Below are 27,273 nucleotides of genomic sequence, written 5' to 3' on the forward strand. Positions count from 1 at the left end.
ATAGGGGATGTGCGCACGGCACAATGTGTAGAACTGTGCATACGGGTGAGTACAGTAGAGTAGACAATAATTGAACTCCGGTGAAATACTGCAGGTGATACATTGTTATCTTTGTCCTTCTCTGACACAGATGAGTTACATTGGTATACAATCAGGAAGCCGGCTGCCTTAATACCGATCGGCATCCCAATCGAGCGGACAGCCGCAGGGGGGAGGGTTAGGTTTAGGCTAGGGGAAGGGGGAGTTAGGATTAGGCACCCCCCCCGGGAGGGTTAGGTTTAGGCTAGGGGAAGGGGGAGTTAGGGTTAGGCACCCCGGGGGGGATTTAGGGTTAGGCACCCCCCCGGGGGACTTAGGTTTAGGCAGCGAGGAAGGGGGTGGTTAGGGTTAGGCACTTAGAGGGGGGATTAGGGTTAGGCACTTGGGGGGGAAGTTAGGTTTAGGCACCCCTAAGGAGGGTTAGGGTTAGGGGGTTAGGTTAGGTTAGAGAATACTTACCTATCCATGGTCGGGATTTCCAGCGGTTTCCGCTGCCGGGAACTCTGCTGTTGTCGGCCAGGCGCTGCCGGCAATCGAACCGATTCCGTTACATTATAACACAGCACCTGATTATCTCAGCCAAGAACAATCCACTCCCGTTTCTTGAGTCCTTCAGCTACAAGTGTCCGCTTGACGTGGTCTTTGTTTCCGCAGACAACTGTCTGGATTTTCATAGCAGAAACAGCAGCCAGAACATGACGGTGAACGGGACTTCCAGCGTCATCGAGTTCTGGGAGTAAGTCACAACGTTTCCTATCCCCCCCCGATCACATACATTATAGATATGTCACCTTCTACTGGCGGTCAGTAGGCGTACTGGTGGTTTGTAGCCAAGGACCTGTTTCTCATCCGCAGAGACCCATCCCTGTTCTGCCTTTTCTACGTTTACACATCCAGCCTCACGCTAAGTACACACTATGCGATTTTTTTTCACAATTAATATATCGGCAACACATAATGTACAATTTAAATGAGAAATCTGACAAATTTTTGACTCATGGATCAATAATTTGCATGTGTTCACCCACAAGCATTAATGGTAAACATAAAAAAATCGTAGGAAATGTGGTCTGACTATCACGAACAGGGCCGGCTCTTGGGGTGTTCGAAAAGTGCGGTCGAACAGGGGCGCCACCCAATTGAGGGCACACCCCTCCCCAACATCCCGATTTCAGAGGGACAGCACTGTCCCGCTGTTCCACCCTTGGCCCGCAGGTGGTCAAATCATGAGGTTGGGGACCCCCACCACCGCAGCTGTGTGGCGGTGCGGAACTCCGGAGTAGCTAAATGGATGCTGCGCACGACTTCCATTCAGTGCCGGGAGAGGGCTGGGGGAAGCCCAGCTTGTGACGGAGTGCTGGGCTTACCCCCAGCCTGTCATTATTTGGAGGCGTGCCATGCGCATGCGCCTCCAAATAATGTCACTTGGGGGCGTGGTCTATGGTAATTAGGTCATGCCCCATTTCCGGTTGCGCGCATCTACAGGTCGCTATTAACAGAGCCGACACAGGCTGCTTCGACTCCTTGAGCCGGCCCTGATCACGAATACCCCCACAATGTACGATATCGGGACCTTTGGGCCGATGCCTTCTGGCCAGTCCGATAATCTGTCTTTCTGCCCATTTTATCGGCATTTGACCTAATTCTGATGCCTACACATTACACTACACTACGAAAATGGTCCGATCACCCGGTTATTGGCAATGGGCCCAATAATTGTATAGTGTGTACCTAGCTTGAGGTTACCACCGGATTGCAGGCAACCCGACTAACCCCGTGTTCCCTCTCCAGGAGGCGAGTTCTGAGTATATCCGATGGTATTGATAACATCGGCAGCCTGCGCTGGGAGCTGGCCCTATGTCTGATGCTGGCCTGGATCCTCTGCTACTTCTGTATTTGGAAAGGGGTCAAATCAACGGGAAAGGTGAGGACTATCCTCCAGCAGCCCCATCGTAGAGCAATGCTGAGTATATCTCCCGGACAGCCGGGCTTTGGGATGTCCTACCTGTTTTTTTTTTCCAGACTCCTGCAAAGTGGACAATTTAAAACTGTAAAATCCTGACTGAGAATTACAGGTGTACGATACAGAACAATTCTGTGGCTTCAAAGGGGAGGAAGCAGAGCTGCCAGCAAGTCAGCCATAATTACACCCACATAGCGTGCACAGATCTATGGGTGTATTCGCCCATATGCAGCGATGCAAACATCTACGCGACTGCACCGCCCTATATCTGTGCGTTTAGTTTCATAGCCGTTCTCATTACCAGCGCAGACTCGCACCAGCCCTATCCTTGGTGCGCGAGATCCATTTGAAAATGGGCGTATTCGCATTTCAGCATAATTCTCCGTCAGGACGCTCTCAACTCACACTCACTAAACTTAGCCTAAGATACGCCCCTTCAGCTGCAAGAGGAGGAGTCACGGGTGTAGGCAGACGCACTATATAGGAGCAGCCGAAAGTATAGTCAAACAGGAGCTCTATATTTCTGCCCACAAAGGTACAAACACATGCAGCAAACTTCACATGCTGCTTCCAATATGGAGGAAAGAGGGAACGAGGGATGGCCATTGACCATCAATGATTACCAACCATCGATTGTTAACCACTGATGGTCGATGGACCTTCTGAATGCACAGAAGGACTCCTGGGTCATAAAGTCCTCATACCACAAAGGACAGCTCTTCCACACAGACGGCTTTGCGGTTTTGATCGCAGTACTACATACATATGGCGTTAATAAATTTCGCTATGCATGCGGTAAGTGGCGGGATGTATCGCATTTACAATGCGATGCTTGATACATCCCACCCCCTTTCTCTTTCTCCTTCTATCGCCCCCTCCCTGTCTCACACTTTCTTGCTGATCTCATTGTAGGTCTCTCTATTCCCATTCTGGATCCTCTTTCTTCTTAGCCTTTACCTTTGCTATCTGTTCTCCCTCCCGTTATACACTGCTCTCTCTGTGTTCCCTTCCGTTATACACTGCTCTCTCTCTGTTCTCCCCTCCGTTATACACTGCTCTCTCTCTGTGTTCCCTTCCGTTATACACTGCTCTCTCTCTGTGTTGCCTTCCCTTATACACTGCTCTCTCTGTGTTCTCCCTTCCGTTATACACTGCTCTCTCTCTATTCTCCCCTCCGTTATACACTGCTCACTCTCTGTGTTCCCTTCCGTTATACACTGCTCTCTCTCTGTTCTCCCCTCCGTTATACACTGCTCTCTCTGTGTTCCCTTCCATTATACACTGCTCTCTCTCTGTGTTGCCTTCCCTTATACACTGCTCTCTCTCTGTGTTCTCCCTTCCGTTATACACTGCTCTCTCTCTGTTCTCCCCTCCGTTATACAGTGCTCTCTCTCTGTGTTCCCTTCCGTTATAAACTGCTCTCTCTCTGTGTTCCCTTCCGTTATACACTGCTCTCTCTCTGTGTTCCCTTCCATTATACATTGCTCTCTCTCTGTGTTCCCTTCTGTTATACACTGCTCTCTCTCTGTGTTCTCCCTTCCGTTATACACTGCACTCTCTCTGTGTTCCCCTCCGTTATACACTGCTCTCTCTCTGTGTTCCCTTCCGTTATACAGTGCTCTCTCTTTGTGTTCTCCCTTCCGTTATACACTGCTCTCTCTCTCTGTGTTCCCTACCGTTATACACTGCTCTCTCTCTGTGCTCTCCCTTCCGTTATACACTGCTCTCTCTCTCTCTGTGTTCCCTTCCATCATACACTGCTCTCTCTCTGTGTTCCCTTCCATCATACACTGCTCTCTCTCTGTGTTCCCTTCCGTTATACACTGCTCTCTCTGTGTTCCCTTCCGTTATACACTGCTCTCTCTCTGTGTTCCCTTCCGTTATACACTGCTCTCTCTCTGTGTTCCCTTCTGTTATACACTGCTCTCTCTCTGTGTTCTCCCTTCCGTTACACACTGCTCTCTCTCTGTGTTCCCTTCCGTTATACACTGATCTCTCTCTGTGTTCCCTTCCGTTATATACTGCTCTCTCTCTGTGTTCCCTTCCGTTATGCACTGCTCTCTCTCTCTGTTCCCTTCCGTTATACACTGCTCTCTCTCTCTGTGTTCCCTTCCATTATACACTGCTCTCTCTCTGTGTTCCCTTCCGTCGTACACTGCTCTCTCTCTGTGTTCCCTTCCGTCGTACACTGCTCTCTCTCTGTGTTCCCTTCCGTCGTACACTGCTCTCTCTCTGTGTTCCCCTCCGTTATACAATGCTCTCTCTCTGTGTTCCCTTCCTTTATACACTGCTCTCTCTCTGTTCTCCTTTCCGTTGTACACTGCTCTCTCTCTCTATTCCCTTCCGTTGTACACTGCTCTCTCTCTGTGTTCCCTTCCGTTATACACTGCTCTCTCTCTCTGTGTTTCCTTCCGTTATACACTGCTCTCTCTCTGTGTTCCCCTCCGTTATACACTGCTCTCTCTCTGTGTTCCCTTCCGTTGTACACTGCTCTCTCTCTGTGTTCCCCTTCCTGTAGTACAGTGGTGACCGCAGTCATGTGCAGGTCCTCTCCTGCCAGCTGCCGTCCCCATTATAAATGTCCCTCTGTTTGTCTCTCCCGCTCCGTGGAGGCGGAAGCTCCCAGGGTCACTGCCTTCTGATTGGCCAACAGCAAAGGAGCGATGGCAGGAGTTGGGGGCTGGGAGGTTAACCTCTACCATGCCAGCCAATAGCAATAGTTCAATCACTGTCTGCCAGTGTTACAGTACTAAGGGGTCTTTTACTAAGCTTCAGATGGAGATAAAGTTGACGGAGATAAGGTACCAACCAATCAGCTCCTCACTGTCTTTTTTTCAAAGACAGCCTGTGACGTGGCAGTTAGCAGCTGATTGGCTGGTTCTTTATCTCATTTCACACTATCTCCATCCAAGGCTTAGTAAATAGACCCCCAAAGCCTTTGACAGCAATAAACATTTACAGATTGTAAGCTTGCGAGCAGGGCCCTCTTACCCCTAGGTGTGTCTGTTAATGCCCAGTTTTGTTCTATTGCTGTACTTGTTCCCTATGGAATATCCTGTTGCTATACACATAACTATACCAATACACAAGATCGGTATGAATGACCGCCGGACGTGAGCCCGGCGGTTCAAATCCCGACGCCGGCAGTCCGAACAGCGCAGATCCTGACAGGGCGGGTAGGTAAGCTATCCCTACCCCTCTCCCCCTCCTAATCCTAACCCTCCTTTAGGGGTGCCTAACCCTAACCTCACCCCCTAGTGACTAACCCTAACCTCCACCCAGGGGTGCCTAACCCTAACCCCCCCCTTTCCCTAGCCTAACCCTAACCCAACCCTAACCCTCCCGGGGGGGTTACCTAACCCTAAGTCCCCCCGGGAGCCCCCGAACCTACCTCCCCCCCTCCGCGTGGCTGTTCGTTTGCGACGCCCGCCTTACCTTTGTTCGGTATGCTGGGCGTCTAGATTTCGGCGGGTGGATAATGATAATTTCGACGCCTATCATTAGTCCCGTGCCAGGATTTGACAGTCGGGAAGCCGGCAGTCGGGTTTTCAACTGCCAGCTTCTTGACTACCTCCCCAATCCACAAATGTTAATAAATAATAAATACATGAAGCTTTCACGCTGTAACCCCCTATTAAAGAGAACCCTGTATGGCACGCCGAATGGAATAATGTGCAGTAAAGCGTCTTAGATTTTGGGAATGCAGTGGTGTGACCTGTACCAGCGACAGTAATGTGTTCTATCCTGAATGAGCCTTCTTTGCATTAAGTAGTCTGTCCTCGCTCATAAACTCTCTGTATTTCTGCAGGTTGTATACTTTACGGCGACCTTCCCCTACCTGATGCTGATTGTCTTACTCATCCGAGGGGTGTCCCTGCCAGGGGCTCTGCAGGGCATCCAGTTCTACCTGTACCCGGACCTCAGCAGGCTGCAGGACCCACAGGTGATTACAGACTGGAGGGCAGACGTACCAAGCCTTGGAGGGAGATAAAGTGCAGAAATTGCTCAAAGCAACCAATCAGCATCTAAGATCCATTCATCTAGCCCAGTCTATGAAATGACAGCTAGAAGCTGGTAGGTTGCTATAGGCGACTTCTTCATTTTATCTCTCACCAAGGCTTGGTATATCTCACCCTGGGTGTTGCGGCTTATTCTGAAGCAGTTTTTAGCCTGAATTCCCAGTAGATGGTCACTAATGTATTGTGTCTTTGTTCCTAAGAATTCTGACATAAAGTGTCATGTAAACGTCCTGGCGCACAGCTGCCACCATCGGGCCTCAGTTACATCTAAGCGTAAATTAATCTAGACGGTGGGGCCAAGCCATGCTGCGATGCTATTGGTGGGGGAGGGGCATATTTTAAATCTGCAGACAGACGTATGGTTTGGATGGGGGCTGGGGAGAACTCTAAATCACATTGGGGCGAGATGTAGTAAGTACAAAAAATGCGGTCAACACCCTGAAAACTGCTGTTTTCAGAGGTCTGCCACAATCTCCATATATATCAATCTCAGGAAAGCAAAACTCTCCAGAGCTTGTGCCCAAAAGGCAACACCAATGGAAGTCTATGGCCTTCTTTTAGCAGAAATCCAGATCCCTCTCCTCCCCACCATAATCACGGAAGTCCTTACATAGCGAGGAACAGCTCTTAATTCATAGTGTCATTATTTTTACTTATTCATGAATGTGGTGTTAATAAATGCCACTCTGTATGCGATAAGAGGCAGGATGTCTCTCATAGAATATGCGATACATGATACATCCTGCCCAATGAAAGAAGTAACACTGCACAGTATGTGCAGAGCCTCCCCTGTCATACTCCTGAGATTTGATATAAAATGTTTAGAATAATACAAAGAAGATATTTATAACTTATAAACATCATCTTTGTTTATTGTAATCATCTTTTATAGTTAACACTCACCAGCTTTGTGGAGCTCCCTGGGGCAGCCAGGGAGTGGAGAGATGAGGCAGCAACAGCTCAGCCTCGCTTCTGTATAGTCAAACACTACTTGCAGAGCTGGGGGCGGGGCCACACCACGGGCAGTAAGCTGCACAGAAAGAGAGCTAATAGAGGCATGCCTCTGAGTATGGGGGTGTGTCTTTAACACTAATGGACACCTTGGATGTGTCATGTGACCAGGAAGTGCACTGCAGTGTTTACTGATCGGAGTCCAGCAGCAAGAGAAGGCACAGGGATGCAGGTAGGAGAATCAATGGACCCTGAAGCTTAGTGTAGTGAGGGGGAGAGATACAGTGAGTAGGGGATGAGACAGGCTCCCAGCACTCAGACCCATCTCCATGTGTGCCTCCCCAGCCATTGACCTCACCGCACGTCGCTGGTGTATGTTACATTCAGAATCAGGCATTTCTGTCCAAAAAAATCTTACATTTGCCCCTCTTGCGTCACAACGGGCCTGGTTCTGAGTTGCAAGTCCAAAATTGGAGGCATTTTGTGCATATATACAGAATACCCTTGTACTGTGCCATGCATATGCTCACAAGTGGAGGCTTAGTGCCTGGCCGAATCTTTCCACTAAATTTACGTTGGTGGGGGGCAACTGGGCCGATAACACGCAGACACAACAGATCCGTCTCATGGGAGCATCACGGGATTGACACGGGCATGTAGCCAGACTTCCGTGTGACCATGAGGCGTGTGGCTGGAGGTGGGCCGTCTGTTTCTGACAGATATTTTGCCCCCGGGGTGTAAATGCCGATGCCAATGACTAATGATGATTAGGGCTGCGGACAGAAAAACAGTGGGCGGAAACTGGCATTAGCATACATTGGTAAATTTGGCTGCTTGTGTCCGCTTTCCGAGCTACTCAGCATCAGGCCAATCTGTCCAGGTCCAAATTTGCACCCGTTAGTTGAATCTGCTCCTAAATCAAAATGAAGCCCGTTTCGCAGAGATGACATCATTAGGGGCTTTGGCGACTAATGGTTTCGTATTGCCCTTAGTAAATTACCCTTTTGATATAATGTAAACATAGTGACCGGTTTATAAGGTACCACCCTTGTAATAGACTGCTCGGCTAGTGACTGCATCGTACATGATTGCAGACTGATGTTTAAAGGGAATAGGAGGAGACCAAAGAGGTTGTGTGAGTAATTTGAATGGGCCAGACTAGAGCTAGTGGGCGCCAGACATGTCAGCACAAATGTGTATTAAGAACAGCAACACGGCGCGATCTATACACGTGACAGTGACACGGGTGTGTTGGGAATGGTCCACCAGACACAGAACAGCCAACAGACTTCAGTCCTGGGGTGAGCAGTCATCCATGTACAAATATACTTACAGGTGCCCCAGCGGGTCACCCAAATGATTGGCCTGCAGGCATACACCCGGCATTATTAGTCAGTCGCCGGCGTTACAGATTGTCAGCAGGGGACGTGAAGCGGAATGTGGACAAGGACTGAGCCAAACTCTCTGCACTGTGTGTGAGACAGGAGGCGAGCTGCTGTCCCCCCTGAGCCCCACGAGGTGGCTGATCCCACTGGGCTTCCGCGTACTGATATTTACACCCAGCTGGGACAGGTAGGGGGCAGATCTTTACTTGAAAACATTTTCCTTGCCAGAAGTAACGAGACCGAGAGGAGGCTGTCAGGAGGCAGCGGAGCTGGAATGTTATTTTCTCTCTTTTTTTTTAGGTTCTTTGTAGTTTTGTTTTAGACATTTTGTAGAGTTTGACCCTCCACCCCGGCCCCTGGGCTGTGTTCTGTCATACGCAGATCTGAGTTTGTGTTTGAAACATGGACGATATGATGTTATTTCTGGAGTCTGGCAGTGGCCTATCGTTGGGCATAGCCTCATATATTGGGTTGCTTTATCTTTAGAGACAATTCTAGATTCCATCATAAAACTCTTTCAGGATGAAGCGACACAAGGGGGCGGGGCCTGTTTTCTGCGTACAGTCTGGCAGTTGCCACGACCACTTGATATATCTTAATATTTGAGTTTGTTTTATATTCAGTGACCTCTATAGAGTCCATTATAGAACTATTTTAGAATCATGTAACACAAGGGGTTAGGGGACGGGGCGACGACTACTCACCTAGTGCATAATTGGGAAGATTTAACAGGTGTATTTGACAGAGCTGCAGTTTGGGACCTGGTGCCAGGGGTTCTGCAGGGAACTTTCTGTTTTCATGCCACTAGACCTTTTTTTTTTTGCTTTATAACACCCATGCACATAGAAAAAAGTGCAAAAAGTCCTTTCTTCGAAAAACAACGGCCTCTCTTTCCATAAGCCCCCGGGCCAATCGTTCCTATGGGACAAGGGTGTTCGGACTGCACCATCTCTGAAGGTTAGTGGGGTGTGTGTGTCATGTGTAGCTGAGGTCCATGAAGCAGAAAGGTCGCTCAGACTCACCACAGGCCATTGGGAACAGGGCCCATGAAGGCGCTACATGCCCAATTCAATCCCAGTCCCCCCAAAAAAGGTGGAACTTAGCACAAACGTTGTAAAATAATATTTGAATAAATAAAGTGGGGCGGAGGTCCCAGCCACCTTGAAACAGCTACCAGCGGGACCGGCCCCCTGTATGGCCAGTACCGACACCGATAATCCTCACTCACCGTGCTGTCAGGGGGAGTAGGGTTCCTAGCCAGTAATCAGACTCTGACCAGGGTGCAAGAACCTAGTACAGAGAAATACTAAAGTGCCTTCACCACTCCCTAGTGATTTTCAGCCAACCCGAGGTCACTACACTGGCAGCAGACAACACCCCACCAGGGACCCCTCACCGTTTCCATAGCCACAGCCTCTGGCCTAATAGCCTCAATAACGAGCCATAGAATGATGTCAGCGCCATTAGCGGCTTCACCCGGTGCCAGGACTCATGGGTCATTGTGCTTAGCCTGTAGGTGTGTGCATGCTATAGGTTGTGGGCATAAGGATGAGACGGGCTCCTTTACCAACTGATCTCATATTTGCCATTCATCAGACTCTCCTCGGCAGGTCTGGATGGATGCTGGGACGCAGATCTTCTTCTCTTATGCCATCTGCCTGGGGTGTCTGACTGCCCTGGGGAGCTACAACAAGTATAACAACAACTGCTACAGGTACCCATGTACATACACATTGGGAGATACAACATGTACACAGCCATTTTATTGGTGGGAGGGGGGGGTTAGCATTGCCAGGAGGAGGAGTCAGCAGAGCCAGGGGGAGGAGTCAGCAGTGTCCAGGGGGAGGAGTCTGAAGTGACACATGGGGAGGAGTCCTAGTGACAGGGGGCGTGGTCAGAGAACATATAGTAATGTCAATGTTTACTATTTTGATTTCCATATGGGCAACCTGGGACCAAGTCAAGTGGAGTTTTCCACCATACTTAGTGCATGACCTCCTTTGCCTAATATTACCAGGCACCCTCTATGCTTAATCATTCATTCAACCTTACACCAGTATTGAGTCTATATATGAAAATGCTACCTCTGTGAGGTCACCACTAAGCCCCCCCCCCGTTTCTCTGCATTTGAACAATTTCTAAATAAATCTATTACCACTCATCCTGATGATTCAAGTTAACTTGGGCAACTGGAAGCCCCGTCAGAGGCCTTCACTCCAGTACACTGTGTATGAAGACGATCACACTGAATAAATACTCACATGGATGGGAAGATATACAGGTCCCTTATTTCTTTAATGGCGTCCACAAGTGTAACAAGCCATCCATGCGCGGGAAAACGGGATTTGTTGTCGGTTTGTCCGAACGAAGGACCCTCTGCAGATGGTCACTGGCTAATGTCTCACCCTGAATCAGACTTACAATTATTTAGAACAATTATTGGTGATTTCCATGTTGGACCCGGGTTTTTTTTTTTTGGGGGGGGGGTTTGCCATTGAGTAACCGTATGTGTGGCTAATTTACAAGTAACCACTAATTCCATATGGTTGTTATCAATGAGTTGTTTGGTCATCAAAACAATTCCTCGCAAAAAAGTTTGGCATGGTAGAGAGAACACCACGTACCTACCAATGCCATGGCCACCCAACTGCTCCCCCATTCAGTTGAGTCACCCTGCCACCTCCAGACCCACCCCCACCCCATATCAATATAATACATGAATAGATGGCAAAGAACTGAAACATATACCGCTGACTAATCTAGTGCTATCTTATTTTTCCCTCCTGGCAGAGACTGCATTGCTCTATGTTTCCTTAATAGTGGAACCAGTTTTGTGGCTGGTTTTGCCATCTTCTCCATCCTGGGTTTTATGGCAGAAGAACAAGGGGTGCTGATCTCTGAAGTGGCAGAATCTGGTGAGTGCTAGCCGGCATCCTAGTCACTTATTTCCCTATAAGTACATGTATGACTTACACCTCCTCCCAAACCTGTACATCACAGTAGATCGTCTTCCTCCTCCTTAGAATCCCTGTCTCTGTATTGTAGTCACCTGAGCAACGTGAGCTCGAGATAAGTAATTCATTGGTAAAGTCATTATGCCAATGAAAACTTGTGAAAAAAAATAAATCTCTTTACATTTATAAATGGTTTCAGTGCCCCTTTGTACAATACACTTCTATAATTGGAAGTAAATGACTAATGTCTCTACAAGCCCTTTACTCCATTACTCTAAAACATTCTGGATCTTGTGTACTCCTGAAATTGAATATAATATATAGAATAATGTGCAGGAGGTACGGCTTGGTCAGGGGGAGATGTGTTGGACACTAAACTGAGCAATACTATTCCATATCTGTACATTATACCTCCAAGAAGGCTCCGGTCTATGATATTGTCTACAAGCCCATGGTCCATCCACAGACATATTAGAAGGACTCATCCTGGTCTACGTTGCTGGTCCTAGTTTAAGGGTTTCTTACCTAGAAACAGATTAGATTGCTGGCCCAGAGGAGCTCTGGGAATAATTGGCCCGGGCAGTGGTCTTAGGAAGGTCTCCATGCATGAAGGGCAGAACCAAAGGCAGATGCCTCCATGCTGGGTCTAGTGATGAGATTCTTTCCTAAACTGAGTATTGGTCTTCAGGTCCTGGACTGGCCTTCATTGCATACCCCAGAGCTGTGTCCATGATGCCGTTCTCACCCCTCTGGGCCTGTTTCTTCTTCATCATGGTGATTCTCCTGGGTCTGGACAGTCAGGTATGGACACATATGTGATGGCATGTCTACATTATTTTTGTAGAAGAATATAATCCTATAAATGATTGCTGAAACATATGCAGATGCATGCAGGTATGTGCTTCAGTCACACTTATATTTTATTTGTCCTCTCTCCGCGGCCTCAGTTTGTCTGTGTGGAGAGCCTGGTCACCTCATTGGTGGACATGTATCCCAGCACCTTCCGCAAGAAGAACCGCCGAGAGCTTCTTATCCTGGTGGTCTGTATTTTCTCCTTCCTCATCGGACTTGTCATGTTAACCGAGGTAGGTGATGGCGGATAGCTCCATGCACTAGGCCGGGGGTGGGCAAGCAGCGGCACTCCAGCTGCTGCGGAACTACACATACCAGCATGCCCTTCCACCGTTGCCCTAACTGCAAAACTGTGTCGGAGAATCCTGGGATGTGTAGTTCTGCAGCATCTGGAGTGACACAGGTTGCCCACCCCTGCGTTAGGTCAAGGCTGGGTTCAGGACATTAGTCCATTTGAAGCTAGTATGCCTTTTTTTTGTTATTAAAGTGCAGAATATGTTTACATTTTAATTAGATATTAATCCCACCTGGGTGCAATATCTTCCCTCCTTCTCACCTAGCTAGTAGAATTTGCTGATTAGGGTCTAAGCAAACACGCCCACTGATACCTGTGACAGCCGCTGCTCCTGGACGTACAGTAACAGGCATTGGACAGTGGAGGATGGAATTGTTTAGACGGCTCCCTTGGTTACTGTATGCTGCCTTTTCATGATATGGGCCAGGGATTAATGGGCGCTGCGTCATAGGGTGTATCTATATAAAACAAATTATAATAATAATAAATCTTGCACCATATTCTCATGTTCCCCAATGTAGGGAGCTGTGGAACCCTTGAGGGGCTTCATAAATAAAATAAAATAATAATGTTCCTCCCACCCACAGGGTGGCATGTACGTGTTCCAGCTGTTTGACTATTACGCGGCCAGTGGAATGTGTCTTCTGTTTGTCGCCATCTTTGAGACGCTGTGCGTTGGCTGGGTTTATGGTGAGTTTTTTACTCTCTCCCTCTTCCCTAAAGCTATCACTTTGCCCTAATACGAGACAAAGGGTCCACTTTAATGACCTAGACAAAGTGGCGCACTTGTGCCGTAACCCATGACAACCAATGTACTGCATCGCATCCAATCGGCCATTTGGCTCAATGACGTCACCGATTCCTAATGAATTTATTGCCTGCAGTTTAGTGACTATTGGTTGAGCCTCCACCGTGTGAACGTGCTCTGTAATCAATAACAATGGATGTAGCTCAGCAACTAATCAGCAATTGACTGGTTCTGTCCAGTCACCACTCATTTTCGTCTACAATGACATTTTTAAGGACATTTTACCGAAAGGAGATCTTTTCTAAATTGAAGTATTTTTTAATATATATATATTTTTAATCTTTTGAACAGTTTTTATTCCCATGGAGAAATAATTCAAATACAATCTTATTAAACAACCCAAGTTGCAGCAATCTGTTCTGAAAAGGGGGAGGGGGGGGCACAAATGCCAACACGGGCTGGAAAAGGATAACACAAGTTTGCCCACGCTTCCGTGGATACGGCAGATCGCTGGCCCACACAGGCGCTGCAACCCTTCCGATGGCATTTGGTCCACTATTGGTCGGGAGAGACTGACAGTATTTCGAAAAATAAATTTTTAAAAATGAAAGACTCCATAACCTATATGTTGTCACCTAAAGTATAATTAAAAAACAAACAAAAAAACTATCTTTCATGAATGTGATGTTAAGGCGCATTTAATGACGCGTTCCTCCATCTACAGGTGCAGACAACTTCTATGACAATGTGGAGCATATGATTGGCTACAGACCTCTGCCCATCATCAAATACTGCTGGCTGTTCATCACCCCTGCTGTGTGCCTGGTGAGAGGGAGGTATTAATGGTCTGTGGGGTAGGCCGTAGTGTCTGAAGGCCTCATAGGAGAACTGGAATCTTGAGATGCTGTGGACTCACCACCTCTTTTCTTACAGGCCACCTTTATCTTCTCGCTGGTGAAGTACACCCCTCTTCAGTATAACAAGCGCTACACATACCCCTGGTGGGGGGACGCTGTGGGCTGGCTGCTAGCGCTGGCTTCAATGGTTTGCACCCCTCTCTGGGTGTGGTACAAGGTCTCAACAATTAAAGGACCAATAGCTGAGGTAAGGCTACTACTGTCCCCAGGAAACCCACCAACGCTGACTATCCCAAACCAGACTTGGTTGGGCCTGTTGCCACATTTTACCGCCTCATGGATAGATAGGTACATGAGCCGTCCCTTGGTCACTGTTACAGTCAGAGCTTACTGCTGCCAAATATCTGACATGGCCTCAACACTTCTTTGAGTTCTCAAACCAATCAAGAAAGATTACAAGCAAGTTTAATATCACCAAGTATTGTACCATGAAGCTGGTATCACCAAGACTTGTTGCTACTGTCTTGGGAGCTATTGGTCTGTGTGGATTAGTTTTGTGTATTGGAGCTATTGTTGCGGCAAAGTTGATACTGTCCCAATATCAAGGAAACTTTTAATTTTCAATGTGGCCTAATAATAATAATTTTATATAGCACTTTTCTCCAATAGGACAGATAGTATGTACATAATACAGAGGTTTACACTTTCATAATATATAGAAACCATGCATATAACTTTAATTTATTGGATTGTACATATGCTCCTTCAATTTTTTAATACTATTATTGCTTTATGTTTCCGTCAGGGCAAAACTTTCCTGGACAAGCGTGATAAATGGGTGCAAAGGGTTAATCAAAACAAAGACACCTTGTCTGTCTAAAACCTACTGAAATCACCCAAAATGTATCTCATGCTCACTATTAAACACCAAGTTGTGCCACCATTAGATTTATTTCAATAGCTTACACCCTTTAGAAGTCTTCAGATACTATTGATTCCACAGTGAAATCACATCCTAATATTATCAGACCTAAGCTGGGTACACACCTATAGAATTATCGGATCATTCTTGCGATTTCGACCCGTTCATGCGATATCGCACTTCAATCACGTTTTGTCGGAAGAAAGTTGGTCGTATCAAAGGATCGCATATTATGTGCTCTTTAATAGTCATCCGATTTGACGATGCCATAGCGGACTATGGTCCTGATTATCGGGAATCTGCGCGTGAGCAGGAGCCATTCTGCGAGTGTGCAGATTGGATCTTGCTAATACGCACGCTAGCCCATCAATACCTCTGCCTAATTGCCTGCGTGCATACACTATATATCTATAGCCTGCGTGCAGCTCTGTAATTGCCATCCTTGCTGAATCAGGCCCTATAAGTGCAGTGTGTATGCACTTTCGACTGTTCTACCGATCCCCCTCCAGCAGCGCCACAAAATTTTGGACAGATGGGGATTGAAGATCGCAAGTGAGTTTGTATAGGTGTGTAGGTGCATATCGGTACTGTTATTAGGACTTTCGAGCAGGAGTGAAGTCTATCATAACATTGCATCAAAAGTGTGTTTGTACAGGTGTGTTACCCAGCTTTACTGTAAACCATACAACCCCCCACATAAATATAGCATTAAATTAGAGATGTGCGGTTCGGCTCTCCAGAAATCCAAATCCACCCGAATTTTCTGAATCCGGATAAATCAGAGTCGCAGTTCTAATCTCCAGAGGAGATCTGGGAAATCCGGGTCGCGGTTCTGATTTTTTTGTGGTTCAGAATTCAGATTTTAAATCTTAATTTCTGGTTTTAGATAGCTAAAATCATGTAATTTATGCAGTTTTTAAAACTTTTTATCTATTTTTTATTAAAAAAAATCCTGATTCAAGACCAAAACCAAAACACTTGAGGGTGGTTTGCAAAACCAAACCCAGATCCAAAACCTTGAAGGAGATACAGATCCAAAACCAAAATCAAAATACGGGGGTCGGCTCACATCCCTATGTTAAAAATATTTAAAAAAGCAACTCTAACTGGCATGTGAATACTTTATGAAACCAAAAACAATGGATGCTATTAAATAGAGATTAATATGCCAAAAAAAAAAAAATCACAATGCTTATTTAAATAAAAAATAGTGATGATAAATTGGTTTACAGACAATATATATGCAAAAACAGTTTTTCTGATAATAAAACCCGAATAAAAACGCATATTCTCTCTGTGTCGCGCAATCTGATGCTAGGGAAGGCTAGAAGGTATTGACAATTCCTCAGGGGTAGACTGAGCCCCATGAACTGACAATTTCTAAAAACATTTTAGAACATTTTAAATCTTGTTCTTTCTTACCCGCAACCAGAATTTCTGATACCATGGAAAGAGTTGTGCTGGTATCCTATTATGTTTTACAACTGTCTTAGGGCCTGATTCAGACCCACTCGCGAGCGGCTGTCCGCTCGCAAGTGGGTCGATGGTGCGCATGCGCGAGACGCGACGAGCGAAGGACTTTCCTTCTCTCGTTGTGTCTGATCAAAGGGGGCGTGCTGTCGATGTTGATTGACAGCACGCCCCCTTTGGTGGGCGTGCCTGCCAGACGGAGGCGTTCCCAAGGGAACGCCTACCGTCAGAAGCCGGCCCCACTGACATCACTAGTGATGTCAGTGGGAGTGATTTTGGCTCTGATAGAGCCAAAATCACTCCTGGCCCTGCGGTTGAAAAACTCAACCGCAGGCTTCTGCTCGCAGTGGCAATGGTCGCGATGGTCAAGACCATCACGACCATCATACTGCACGCTCGTATATGCTGTGGGTGGTGACCCACAGCTATACGAGCGTCCAGGAGGACGCTCCATATTTATGGAGGTGGGCCCTGATTCAGAGCGAGCGCTCTGGTCAGAGCGTCCGGCTCTGAATCAGGGGCTTATTGCCCTTTGTTCAGAAAAAAAATATTCTACAAAAAAAAAAAATATATATATTTTCTGAAACCAATAAGATATGACTAAACCTGGTATGAAATTCTGCACATATGCAACATGATTACATTATATTGATTCTTGGGGGAGATGCATTATCTCTATAGCTACTTAGGGCCGTATTCAATTAGGAGCGAAAAGTCAGTTTTTGCAAGAAAGTTTCGCCGATGACATAATTTTCGCCGGTTTCAACTTATCCCCGTATTCAATTCCAGACACTTTTCACAGGTGCGGAAAGTCAATGCATTGGAACCTCCGATAACTCGAAAAAAAGTGCAAAATTGGGGTTTTCGGGTACAAATGAAAAAAAAAAAAAATCCAGCACCCATGGGACAGGCCCCCAAAGGATAACTGCATCAAAATGTAAAAAAAATGATTTCAGGACACCCGAAAAAAATACTTTCATTTTGAGGGCGATAAAAAACAAAATTGGGGGACAAACTAAAAAACTAGTGAAATAGACTCTTGGGGGTCCCCAAGTATGCCCAGGTATTTTTTTGATTGCAAGTGTTTGCGGCAGGTGGACTTTTCACATTTTTTAAAACTTCACATTAGCACCCATTTTCATGTACCCCAAATTTGATGGGACTACTTATTTTCTCAAAATAACTTTCAAAATGCTATTCTTCACCACTTCTGTAAAAACACTATGTAGCTCCTATTGAGACCATTTAAAAACCTCAAATACCTTCAGCAGGGCTATTCGGGGGGGCATCCAGAGTGATCCCCCGTGTCAGAGCATCTTTTGGGAGGTGTCAGGCTGATTTCCCCAGAACTGACAAAACATTTAGCTCATTTCGGATTCGCCGGGTCTCGTTCTCGCCGAGTCTCGTTCTCGCCGATTTGGAATTGAATACGGGGATAAGCGGGTACGAGTGCGATTCTTTTTTGCACCCAAAACCTCCGATGACGGCGAAAAGTCTGGCAACTGACTTTTCGGTCCTAATTGAATACGGGCCTTAGTAGGATTGAATATATCAGTAACAAATTTCCACAGGCCACAAATTTATGCAGAGACCTCACCAAACATGGATGCATTTGTCAAAATAGGGAATATACCTGCCCTTGGAGTGACCACAAATATAGTCCTTTCCTAGCCAAAAAAAAAACATTTCCCAATATTTTGGCATTTGTTGGCTGAGGAATAAGCCATCTGTGATACCACGCATCGAAGAATAAGCAATCAGACAAGTGACATGAGACCTCTGAAGCCTATATCAGCATACATTTACCTCTTGATGCTTACACACAGAGATTTGCTGTAAACATGGTCACCTAGCAACTTTATTGTTTAGTAGTAATCATGACTACACTCATATATTATTTTTCTACTTATCCTGATTAGGTTACAATCGTGGCACTTTCTGTCTTTCTTCAAAGACCTTTACATCGTCCAAGCAGTTGTTTGTTTATCCTGATATAGCTTGGCCTGAAAGTTGTAAAGGCTTTGGTAAAAACACAGAAAGTAAATAAAGGGGATTATTAATTTTGTTTAGCTCCTATCAGCCCTCCCTGACCCAAACGTAACTAAAACTTTTTTTTATCTTGCAGAGATTCCGTCAGCTGATCTGCCCGGACCCAGACCTGCCTCAGAAGCCTTTACAAGACCAACAGACGCAGTCAACAGCCATATCCCAGCTGGAGGAATCTCTGTGCTAGGACAGTACATGGTGTACACATGCCCGAAGTGTACTCAGCCACTGGGCACAGCAACATACACACTGTGGGGTCCCACGATGTGTGTCATCTTTACACGCATACCAGACCTATGTGCGTGCTGGGAATATACACACACCTGCACACGACCCAGGATTGTCTACACAGCTGTGTTACTCTGGATATTGGTCACATCTGAAGGATATTTGCACAGTGTGGAACTGGCCTGCGAAACGCGCACAGTGTTGTAGTCCGTTATACATTTTATTAATTAAAACCTTGATTGTATTTCTGTGGCATGTCGCAACTCTCACTAATTCTATATCAGAGGAACCATTCACCGGACTTGTGTGGATCTGAGGGGCGACTGCAGTCTCATCTCTTGTAACATTACCGCCTGCAAATGTTGTTCTATATGATATATAAAATATATAATGTAAAAAAGTGACAACAGTTGTAATGTAAAAGCCGCACTACCACCTACAGAAATGATTCTATTAAATGCATCTCCCCCTAGACCAGGGATGGGGAACCTCCTATCCGGGGGCCATATAAGGCCCTCGGAATCATTTGGTCTGGACCTCGGAGCTTTTTCCTGCTAGCCTCATCTGGCTATCAGGGTAAGGATACTGAATTTAGTGCCTCTATGCGCTCCTACCTATACCTTCTCAAAGCCTGCCTATACCTTCTAATATTGACGTTATTTGCGTACGCAGTCATACAGTAAAATAAAGACTTTAGACCTTGAACATGTGTTTCCAAAGCACAAAGTATTATTCAAGTAAAGTACAGTCAGTTACACGCTGTGATCTAAGTACAATTTAGCGCAAAGAAATTATACAGACCCAAGATACAGTTATACATACGCACGTGCTCTGGACCAGATACCGGCATCAGCAAGAAACCTCCGTCAATCAGCAAGCAGCAAGAAGACTCCAGACTGGGGTCACAACAAACACATTTATACCCTTACAGAAACAGACAACACAATAGAGAGGTTTGTTGCTGATCCCATTGGTTCCCCATCACGGTGCGTTTGTTACAGGACATTTAACAGGTTGATTCAAATGGACACAGAACAGCCTCTAACAGCTTGTTGCCTCCGTTTTCCCGCCTCATGCAAATCTAGGCTGTTGGTTTTACAATGTACATTTTGGTGTTTTAACACTCTACGGTCCATAAGTTGAGAATGCATGTTACGATCTTCACACCGATGATACCGGAAAGCTGTTGAGAAAGAGCAGATCAGTACAACACCAAACACGGCTTACTTATCATGTATTAAACCTTAGTTACCAAATAGCCTTTATTTCACAGCATTTGTAATAAATGAATAAAACTTGAATCTTATACTTTAAAGCTATGGAACCTTTTATGTGAGTGTGCTTTATGTAAGTATTAGGGGTTTGGGAAAATGCGCTAGTTAACTTTGGGCAGATGGGTGCGCACTAAGCTAATAAACAGCATTTTCATACCGGATCTTATGCATTCGCTAATGTGCGACATGTTAACAGCGCAACTGTGTGTACTGTGCAGTGTTTATGCATGTGATTCTATTTATGATGGATTTAATATATATATATATATATATATATATATATATATATATATATATATATATATATCATTCCTTACTAACATTTTCAAACTGCAATGCAAATGTGTTGTGGGCAGTGAGCTTCACTCTCAAACAGGGTGGAGACCCCCTGCCGATTGCTGGTGCCATATTGTCTGACAGTGAGTTTAAACAGTTCTCTTCTATGCAGATTTCTTACCATTGTTCATTCAGTCAAATTCAAGTGTCTGGGCCATATTACAATTGCCACAGCTACACCTGTCCACATATGGGGTCTCTCCATTTACATGCAAAACACCCACAGTTCCTGGTGTATTGTTTTTTTCTAATTTCTTTTCTCAGGAAGCTGTTTTTCTAGTTGCTAACTGATACTGTGTTTGTTTTGGTATATTTCTATGCAAGGTTGTTCCCAGAATGGGCCTGTCATGGCTTCTAAAGGGATTACCAAAAACATTGCCATCTGTACTTAGCTCGTGAGTTGTAACTTAAAATGGCGTCGTGCAGATTCTGATTTTTTTAAGATGGAGTCTGGTTGCTATTCGCAAGATAGCGTCTTACACTTATTCTCTCTCAGCCACTAAACCAGCTTCGACAGTCCACCCTTTGATAGCAAACAATACGCTATCATACTCTGATTTTAAAATTAATTTTAGGCTTGCATATGGGATATTATTTAACGTTATATTTATGAGATGGCACAAGGTGGTGTCAATCCATCTATGATGGGTCTCTAGGGGGGGGACATAAAACTACTATTATACGCACACTGCGGATCTTGGGAGATCATGTGAAAGATGTGGGGATGCACCAGTCCTATAAAGGAAGTTTTAAAGGGGAATAGAGACTTACATCATCTAAGATGTTTAAATGAGAAAAATAACATTTTAATAATACATTCTACGCATTTCTAAATGTAATACATTATATGATGGTATTTCTAGTTCAGGGTTGTAATGCAGTTCTACATTTACCTCAGTATTCATATGGGCACTACTAACCACCATCATTATTTCGCCCTTCTGGTTTACCTTATTTTTACATTTCCCACACTTCAACACATTAGGAACACACTTGACACATATGCCAATTACTATGACAACACCCAGTATAAGGATCAGGAGTTTACCTATGCTTGCGATCATTTCCTGGACCCACTCCCCTAGACCTGAGAACCACTTCGCTGGGTTCAACCATGAAACCCAATCTTCTACCTTCTCCTCTACTTCAGCCACTGAAGCATTGTGGTTCTTCCGAAATTCCCATTTTAACTGCAGAAACTCATTCATCTTGTGGTCTATCACCTCTTTTGGGTCGCTGGTATCATTGGTGACATATGTGCAACACTTCACTCCAAATTGGGTGGCCAAAGTTACGCAGTACCCTCCAGTAACAGCGGTTAAATAATTTAACACTAGCCTGTGTTGCACCAGTTCTTTCTTGTACGCTTGCAATTCCCTATCAGTATACCTGAAGGTGTCTTCATACATCTCGGTGATATTATCTATCAATTTAGCAAGGTCCTGAATATATCTAAAATTTAATGTTCCCCGAGAGATCCTGGTGGGATCCAGTGCTACTAAAACTTGAAAGCCAGTTGTCTCACTAATTAACTGAGTGGCTTTATGCACATCACCAGGTATCATATTTCTTTGGTCTGTGTGTTCATACTGTGTGTGAAGATATGGTGATGGTGTGTTTTATGAATACCAAGCATTTCACCATGTGTGAGGGTCATAATTTCTTCCCAAATAACATAACAATTACGGTACTAAGATTGGTCAGACACTCCCCTGATTTGGCATAGCACTCCTCCTCCTGACTCCACTCCATCAGCACTGCCATCAGCTCCCATCTCCTCTATCGGTCCTCCATCACAGAAACTGGGTATCCCCAAACAGATCATCATGACAGAAACTCTGGAAGAAAGAACTAGGATGACCACAGCAGACCACTCCATTGCTGGAAGCACTGATCTACACATTTCTTTAGCTCAGGTATCTCACCACACCTTTTAACCCTCTCGGAACAGGCTCGCAATCGACAGGTTCACGTTATCTGCCTCAACTCTGCCCTGTATCTCCACCGGTTGGTTGACCTTTCTACAGTGAGTGGAATGGACCTAGGTATCTCTCTTGGCCACCTTCAGCAACACCTGATACAGACCTTCCCAACGATCAGTCAAACAACCTGAGCTAAAAAAATTTGGATCATAACAAATTCCCCAGGTTTGACATCATGACAGTTTGCATCAGACATGTTAAAAAAATAACATTTACAATTTCAGTTGTTCTTACTCATCTTCGTGAGACACTGCACAGTAACCTCATTATCATATTTTCATAAGAGGCTGCCTGTTAAACAGTATCTCAAAGGGGGACAGATAAAAAGACAGTCTGGGATGATCTTGATATTAATACCCATCACCTTACACATGTTCTGGAAGACGTCACCTGTGAAATGAGTACCCCTATCACTTTTAATAATTCTAGGGATATCGTATCTGCATACAAATTCCTGCAATTAAATCCTGTTATTAGCTACTGCTCTAAATATTGCCTGGGCCCCTGGGTTGGACAGTATTCCAAGTATTTGACCTTAGCCTGGCATGGCTGCCGTTTGTCCTTAGCAACCTTGTGTCCTGTGTGTGAGAGATAAAGCACAACAGTTTAATATCATTTAAACATGACCTAAATACAACAATAAATCATCCACATTTTACATTAGAACAGATCCATTGGCAGGTTGAAAAGATTGTAAAGATTGAGGTTGTGCATGAGGATATGAGTTTGGATGTTGTGTGGGGTGTGTATTTTGACAGTGTGTGGTAAGTGTGTTGCGGTGTTATTTGCATTACTTCTAGAGCTTAAATACTAATGGCCAGTAGTTTCTCGCTCTGGATCTCTCTCTTCTTTGAGATGTTTTTGTCATGTTCTATGGCGGATTTTATGAGGGTATCTATTGTGACTCCCCTCCAGCCAGGCTGTGAGGTCTGAACCCGGGTTTTTAGGTTCTCTTTAAGACCCTCCATGAGAATAGTGACAATCATTCCCCTGTGGTGAGTATTATCTTTAATATCTTCTAACGAAGTGTACTGGGTGATAGCCTGCAGATCCCGGTTGCAATAATCTTCTGCAGATTCACTCTCCTTTTGCTTTATGGTGAAAATTTTGTTCCAGTTAACTACTACTGGAAAATATACACCCAATTGAGTTATAATACGGGTAATGTTACCTTGGATTACTTGGTCTGTTAAGGGAACGTCACCATCCAATACACAATCTGTGATAAACTTTGTCACGTCGATATTGCGTGGTAGACAGGCCCTTAACACCACCCGCCAATCTTTATTGGTTGGCTCGTGAGAACTACCCAAATTGCTCAAAAACCTTTTGACATTTGGCTAATTCCTTTTTGGGATCGGGGAAATCATTTATGATGGAATTTAGCTCCGCTCTTGTCCAAGGACAATGCATTACCACTTCGCTTGTGGGCACTATTCCGTTTGCTACCTTTGACCTTATTACCTGGCTGGAGGTTTAGTCTGTTGCTGCAATGTATAGTATTAACAACTTCCTCTACGGGTACAGAGGATGTTAGCACTTCCAGTGCTGTTACTGATGGAGATGGTGGCACCCCTTGTGATTGTCGTGGTGCAGCATCTAACATGTGTACAGCACAGGAAATGGCAGTCATAACAATAGGCTCATTATCCACATCATAAACATTTTCCTTATGGTTACGTAAGAGAGGGTACAAATTACTTGTTACATTTTTATGTTTTTTTTTTCAATAACTGTACCTGCACCCCCATCCACATAAGGTGGTGGTGCGTGTGAACTACTGGCAATACCTTCCGCAGTGCTACCTTGCCGTACGTGCACGCTATTTTGCGGCTCGCACGCATTGCAATGTAGTGCCGCGGGTGTATTTTCTGGTCATGCGTTCGCAACGCTAGTTTGCGTCGCTTGCACATTTTTAAGCCACGCATCCCCTTCATGCTGCCACAATTTTAAACATTCGTAATATTTTCCCTTTTTCCCTCGAGAACGCATCAGACTGATGTGATCCCGGACATTATCCAATACATCCTTATCAAAACTACCAATTCTGGGAAACGGTCTAACACTCTTCATCGTATCTTAAACCATACGTCACAATACCTTATTGTATAAGCACCGTACTTAGTATGCATAATACGACGGGCCGATCCAAGCACCCTTTTAAACATAAAATACTATCAACAAAGGAAAACAAACTTTTTCCTTTCTTGTCCCTGAGTCAGCGTACCTTGACATGATAACGGGTAGCGATTTCTCAGCATCGAGTGGTTGCAGGAAAACGTTGCGTGTGGCCACTCCACCCTAAGGATACTGAATTTACTGCCTCTATGCGCTCCTACCTACACCTTCTAAAAACCTGCCTATACCTTCTAATATTGACGCTATTTGCGTACACAGTCATACAGTAAAATAAAGACTTTAGACCTTGAACATGTGTTTCCAAAAGCACAAAGTATTATTCAAGTAAAGTACAGTCAGTTACACGCTGTGATCTAAGTACAATTTAGCGCAAAGAATTATACAGACCCAAGATACAGTTATACATACGCACGCGCTCTGGACCAGATACCGGCATCAGCAAGAAACCTCCGTCAATCAGCAATCAGCAAGAAGACTCCAGACTGGGGTCACAACACACACATTTATACCCTTACAGAAACAGACAACACAATAGAGAGGTTTGTTGCTGATCCCATTGGTTCCCCATCACGGTGCGTTTGTTACAGGACATTTAACAGGTTGATTCAAATGGACACAGAACAGCCTCTAACAGCTCGTTGCCTCCGTTTTCCCGCCTCATGCAAATCTAGGCTGTTGGTTTTACAATGTACATTTTGGTGTTTTAACACTCTACGGTCCATAAGTTGAGAATGCATGTTGCGATCTTCACACCGATGATACCGGAAAGCTGTTGAGAAAGAGCAGATCAGTACAACACCAAACACTTATCACGTGATGTACTGAAGTTTACGCAGATCTTCTTTAAATTTATTTGGCAGTATAAGAAACCCAGAATGCCGCGTTCCCGAGCTTATTTACTGAAAAAAAATGGAGGGCTGAGCGTCCCAAGCATCTCTGCCTTTGCAAAGGCTGCAATATTCCGATACATAACTGACTGGCTATTACATACCGACCACTATACTAATCCTGACTTGGAGGAAGCGTTATTTCACCCATATGCCCCAGCAGCCTTGTTACACCCCCCCAAAATACACATTCCTAAGATATTTCGCTCTAATATTTTATTCTGGGACACTTACACTACGTGGCTGAAGGTTAATGCACATCTGGGGAAAAATCCTTTTTCATCCCCGTACATCCCCTTATGGGGTAACCCATGTTTTCCCCCTTCACTTGACATTCCTCTTTTTAAAACGTGGAATCAAAAAGGAATCATGTCCATCAAAGATGTATTTGATCCGGGTGGCAATTTGTTCTCCTTTGTACAATTACAGGATAAATATGACATCCCTCGTACACAATTTTTTATGTTCCTACAAGTACGTCATTTCATTCAATCCTTAGATAATCCTTTATGGATCTCAGTTAACACAGACACAATGGGTCGCATTCTACTCTTATGTCGCTCAACCAAATTCAGAATAGCTCATTTATATAAATACCTGATTGAAATTCCTATACATGCTTGGGCAGCAGTTGCGGAAGCTTGTTACACAGAGATACCCGAATTGTGTGACTTGGAGCCATTTATTGTGAATCTGGATTGTGTTTTACCCTGCCTTAAGTCAGCAAGACTTCAAGAAATTCATCTTAGAATTTTAAATCGTACATATATGTCCCCGGCCCAACTGAGACATTTTGTGCCACTGGAGGAGGGAAATTGTGTGAAATGTGACTGCTCTAATGCCTCTCTCTCGCATAGCCTCTGGTACTGCAGAAAGATCCATAGATTTTGGAATAAAATTTTGTATTATCTATATAATACGATACATCTTAAATTATCCAAAAATACGGCAACTCTTATTTTCGCAGAATTTTCAATATGGGAGACTGAGTCCTCCTTGGACCCATGGAAACCTGCTCTGAGAGTCATGGTTACAGTAGCTAAACAACTTATCCTTAATTACTGGATCTCGAAATCAGCACCTACATTAACGGAATGGAAAACTGCGCTGCTGGAGGTTATTTATGCGGAGAGACGTATGGCTATCTTTAACATCGAAAGAGGGGTGTGGATTTTTTCCAAAAAGTGGGAACCATACGTACAATGTTTGCCGGTCCAGATTCAGAATAACATATGGAAAGTCTTTGATCACACGGAATGGTTTTGCTAAGAAATATCACTTAAAATGACCCCTGTTGTTGCTATTTATGTGCCTCTCTCTGTGAATCCCCCCAGACAAGGTATCTCTCACCTTTTATCAGTGATTTCCCCTCCATTTCACCTTTCTTTCTTCTGTTTCTTTTATTACTTTATTCTAACTCTCCCCTTTTTCTAATATACTCCTACATTGACATAGATTATATTGATGTAACGATTGACTGATATACCGAAGCTGATGTGATAATTTGTTAACTCAAAATTCAATCGCTGCTTATACTGGCTCTATAAGTTGTGTGAGTGTCATTGATTGTATATTTACTTGCATTTCTATACGGTGTACTATATAGATTTTTTTTACATACAGTATTTGTAATTTTGTAATTTTTTACATTATACTATATTCAAGTATTTTGTTTCTTTGTACTTCGACATAATTTCAATCTATATTTGTTCTACTTTCTAAAAAAAAGTTTGAAAAGATTAACAGTAATTTGTATATTGTTTGTTCCAAGAAACAGACTAGTCGCTTATCAGATAATTTAATTTTACTTAATTCTTGGATTGTGCAATGTATAATTGTTTTATTGCTGTTCAATAAAAAGACATTTAAAAAAAAAAAAAAAAAAACACTTATCACGTATTAAATCTTAGATACCAAATAGCCTTT

The 27,273-nt window shown here is 44.5% G+C and overlaps 1 protein-coding gene across 2 annotated transcripts in view; it reads left to right on the plus strand.

Annotated features, from left to right (window-relative positions):
• LOC148479140 (sodium- and chloride-dependent GABA transporter 2-like) overlaps positions 1–19,991 on the plus strand; it is a 48,051-nt gene extending 28,060 nt beyond the window's left edge. For both annotated transcript variants that reach the window (XM_088454869.1, XM_088454870.1), the window contains exons 5-15: positions 694–775; positions 1,831–1,963; positions 5,811–5,945; positions 9,968–10,071; positions 11,148–11,272; positions 12,000–12,112; positions 12,259–12,396; positions 13,046–13,148; positions 13,931–14,031; positions 14,140–14,310; positions 18,581–19,991. In XM_088454869.1, coding sequence (XP_088310995.1) covers positions 694–775; positions 1,831–1,963; positions 5,811–5,945; positions 9,968–10,071; positions 11,148–11,272; positions 12,000–12,112; positions 12,259–12,396; positions 13,046–13,148; positions 13,931–14,031; positions 14,140–14,310; positions 18,581–18,688 — 1,313 coding nt within the window. In that variant the 3' untranslated portion in view covers positions 18,689–19,991. The remainder of the gene's footprint in view (positions 1–693; positions 776–1,830; positions 1,964–5,810; positions 5,946–9,967; positions 10,072–11,147; positions 11,273–11,999; positions 12,113–12,258; positions 12,397–13,045; positions 13,149–13,930; positions 14,032–14,139; positions 14,311–18,580) is intronic.
• Positions 19,992–27,273: the final 7,282 nt, after the last annotated feature.

This window comes from Taudactylus pleione, unplaced genomic scaffold (genome assembly GCF_031769625.1).
Source record: "Taudactylus pleione unplaced genomic scaffold, aTauple2 ptg000634l, whole genome shotgun sequence".
In the NCBI taxonomy this organism is placed as follows: Eukaryota; Metazoa; Chordata; class Amphibia; order Anura; family Myobatrachidae; genus Taudactylus; species Taudactylus pleione.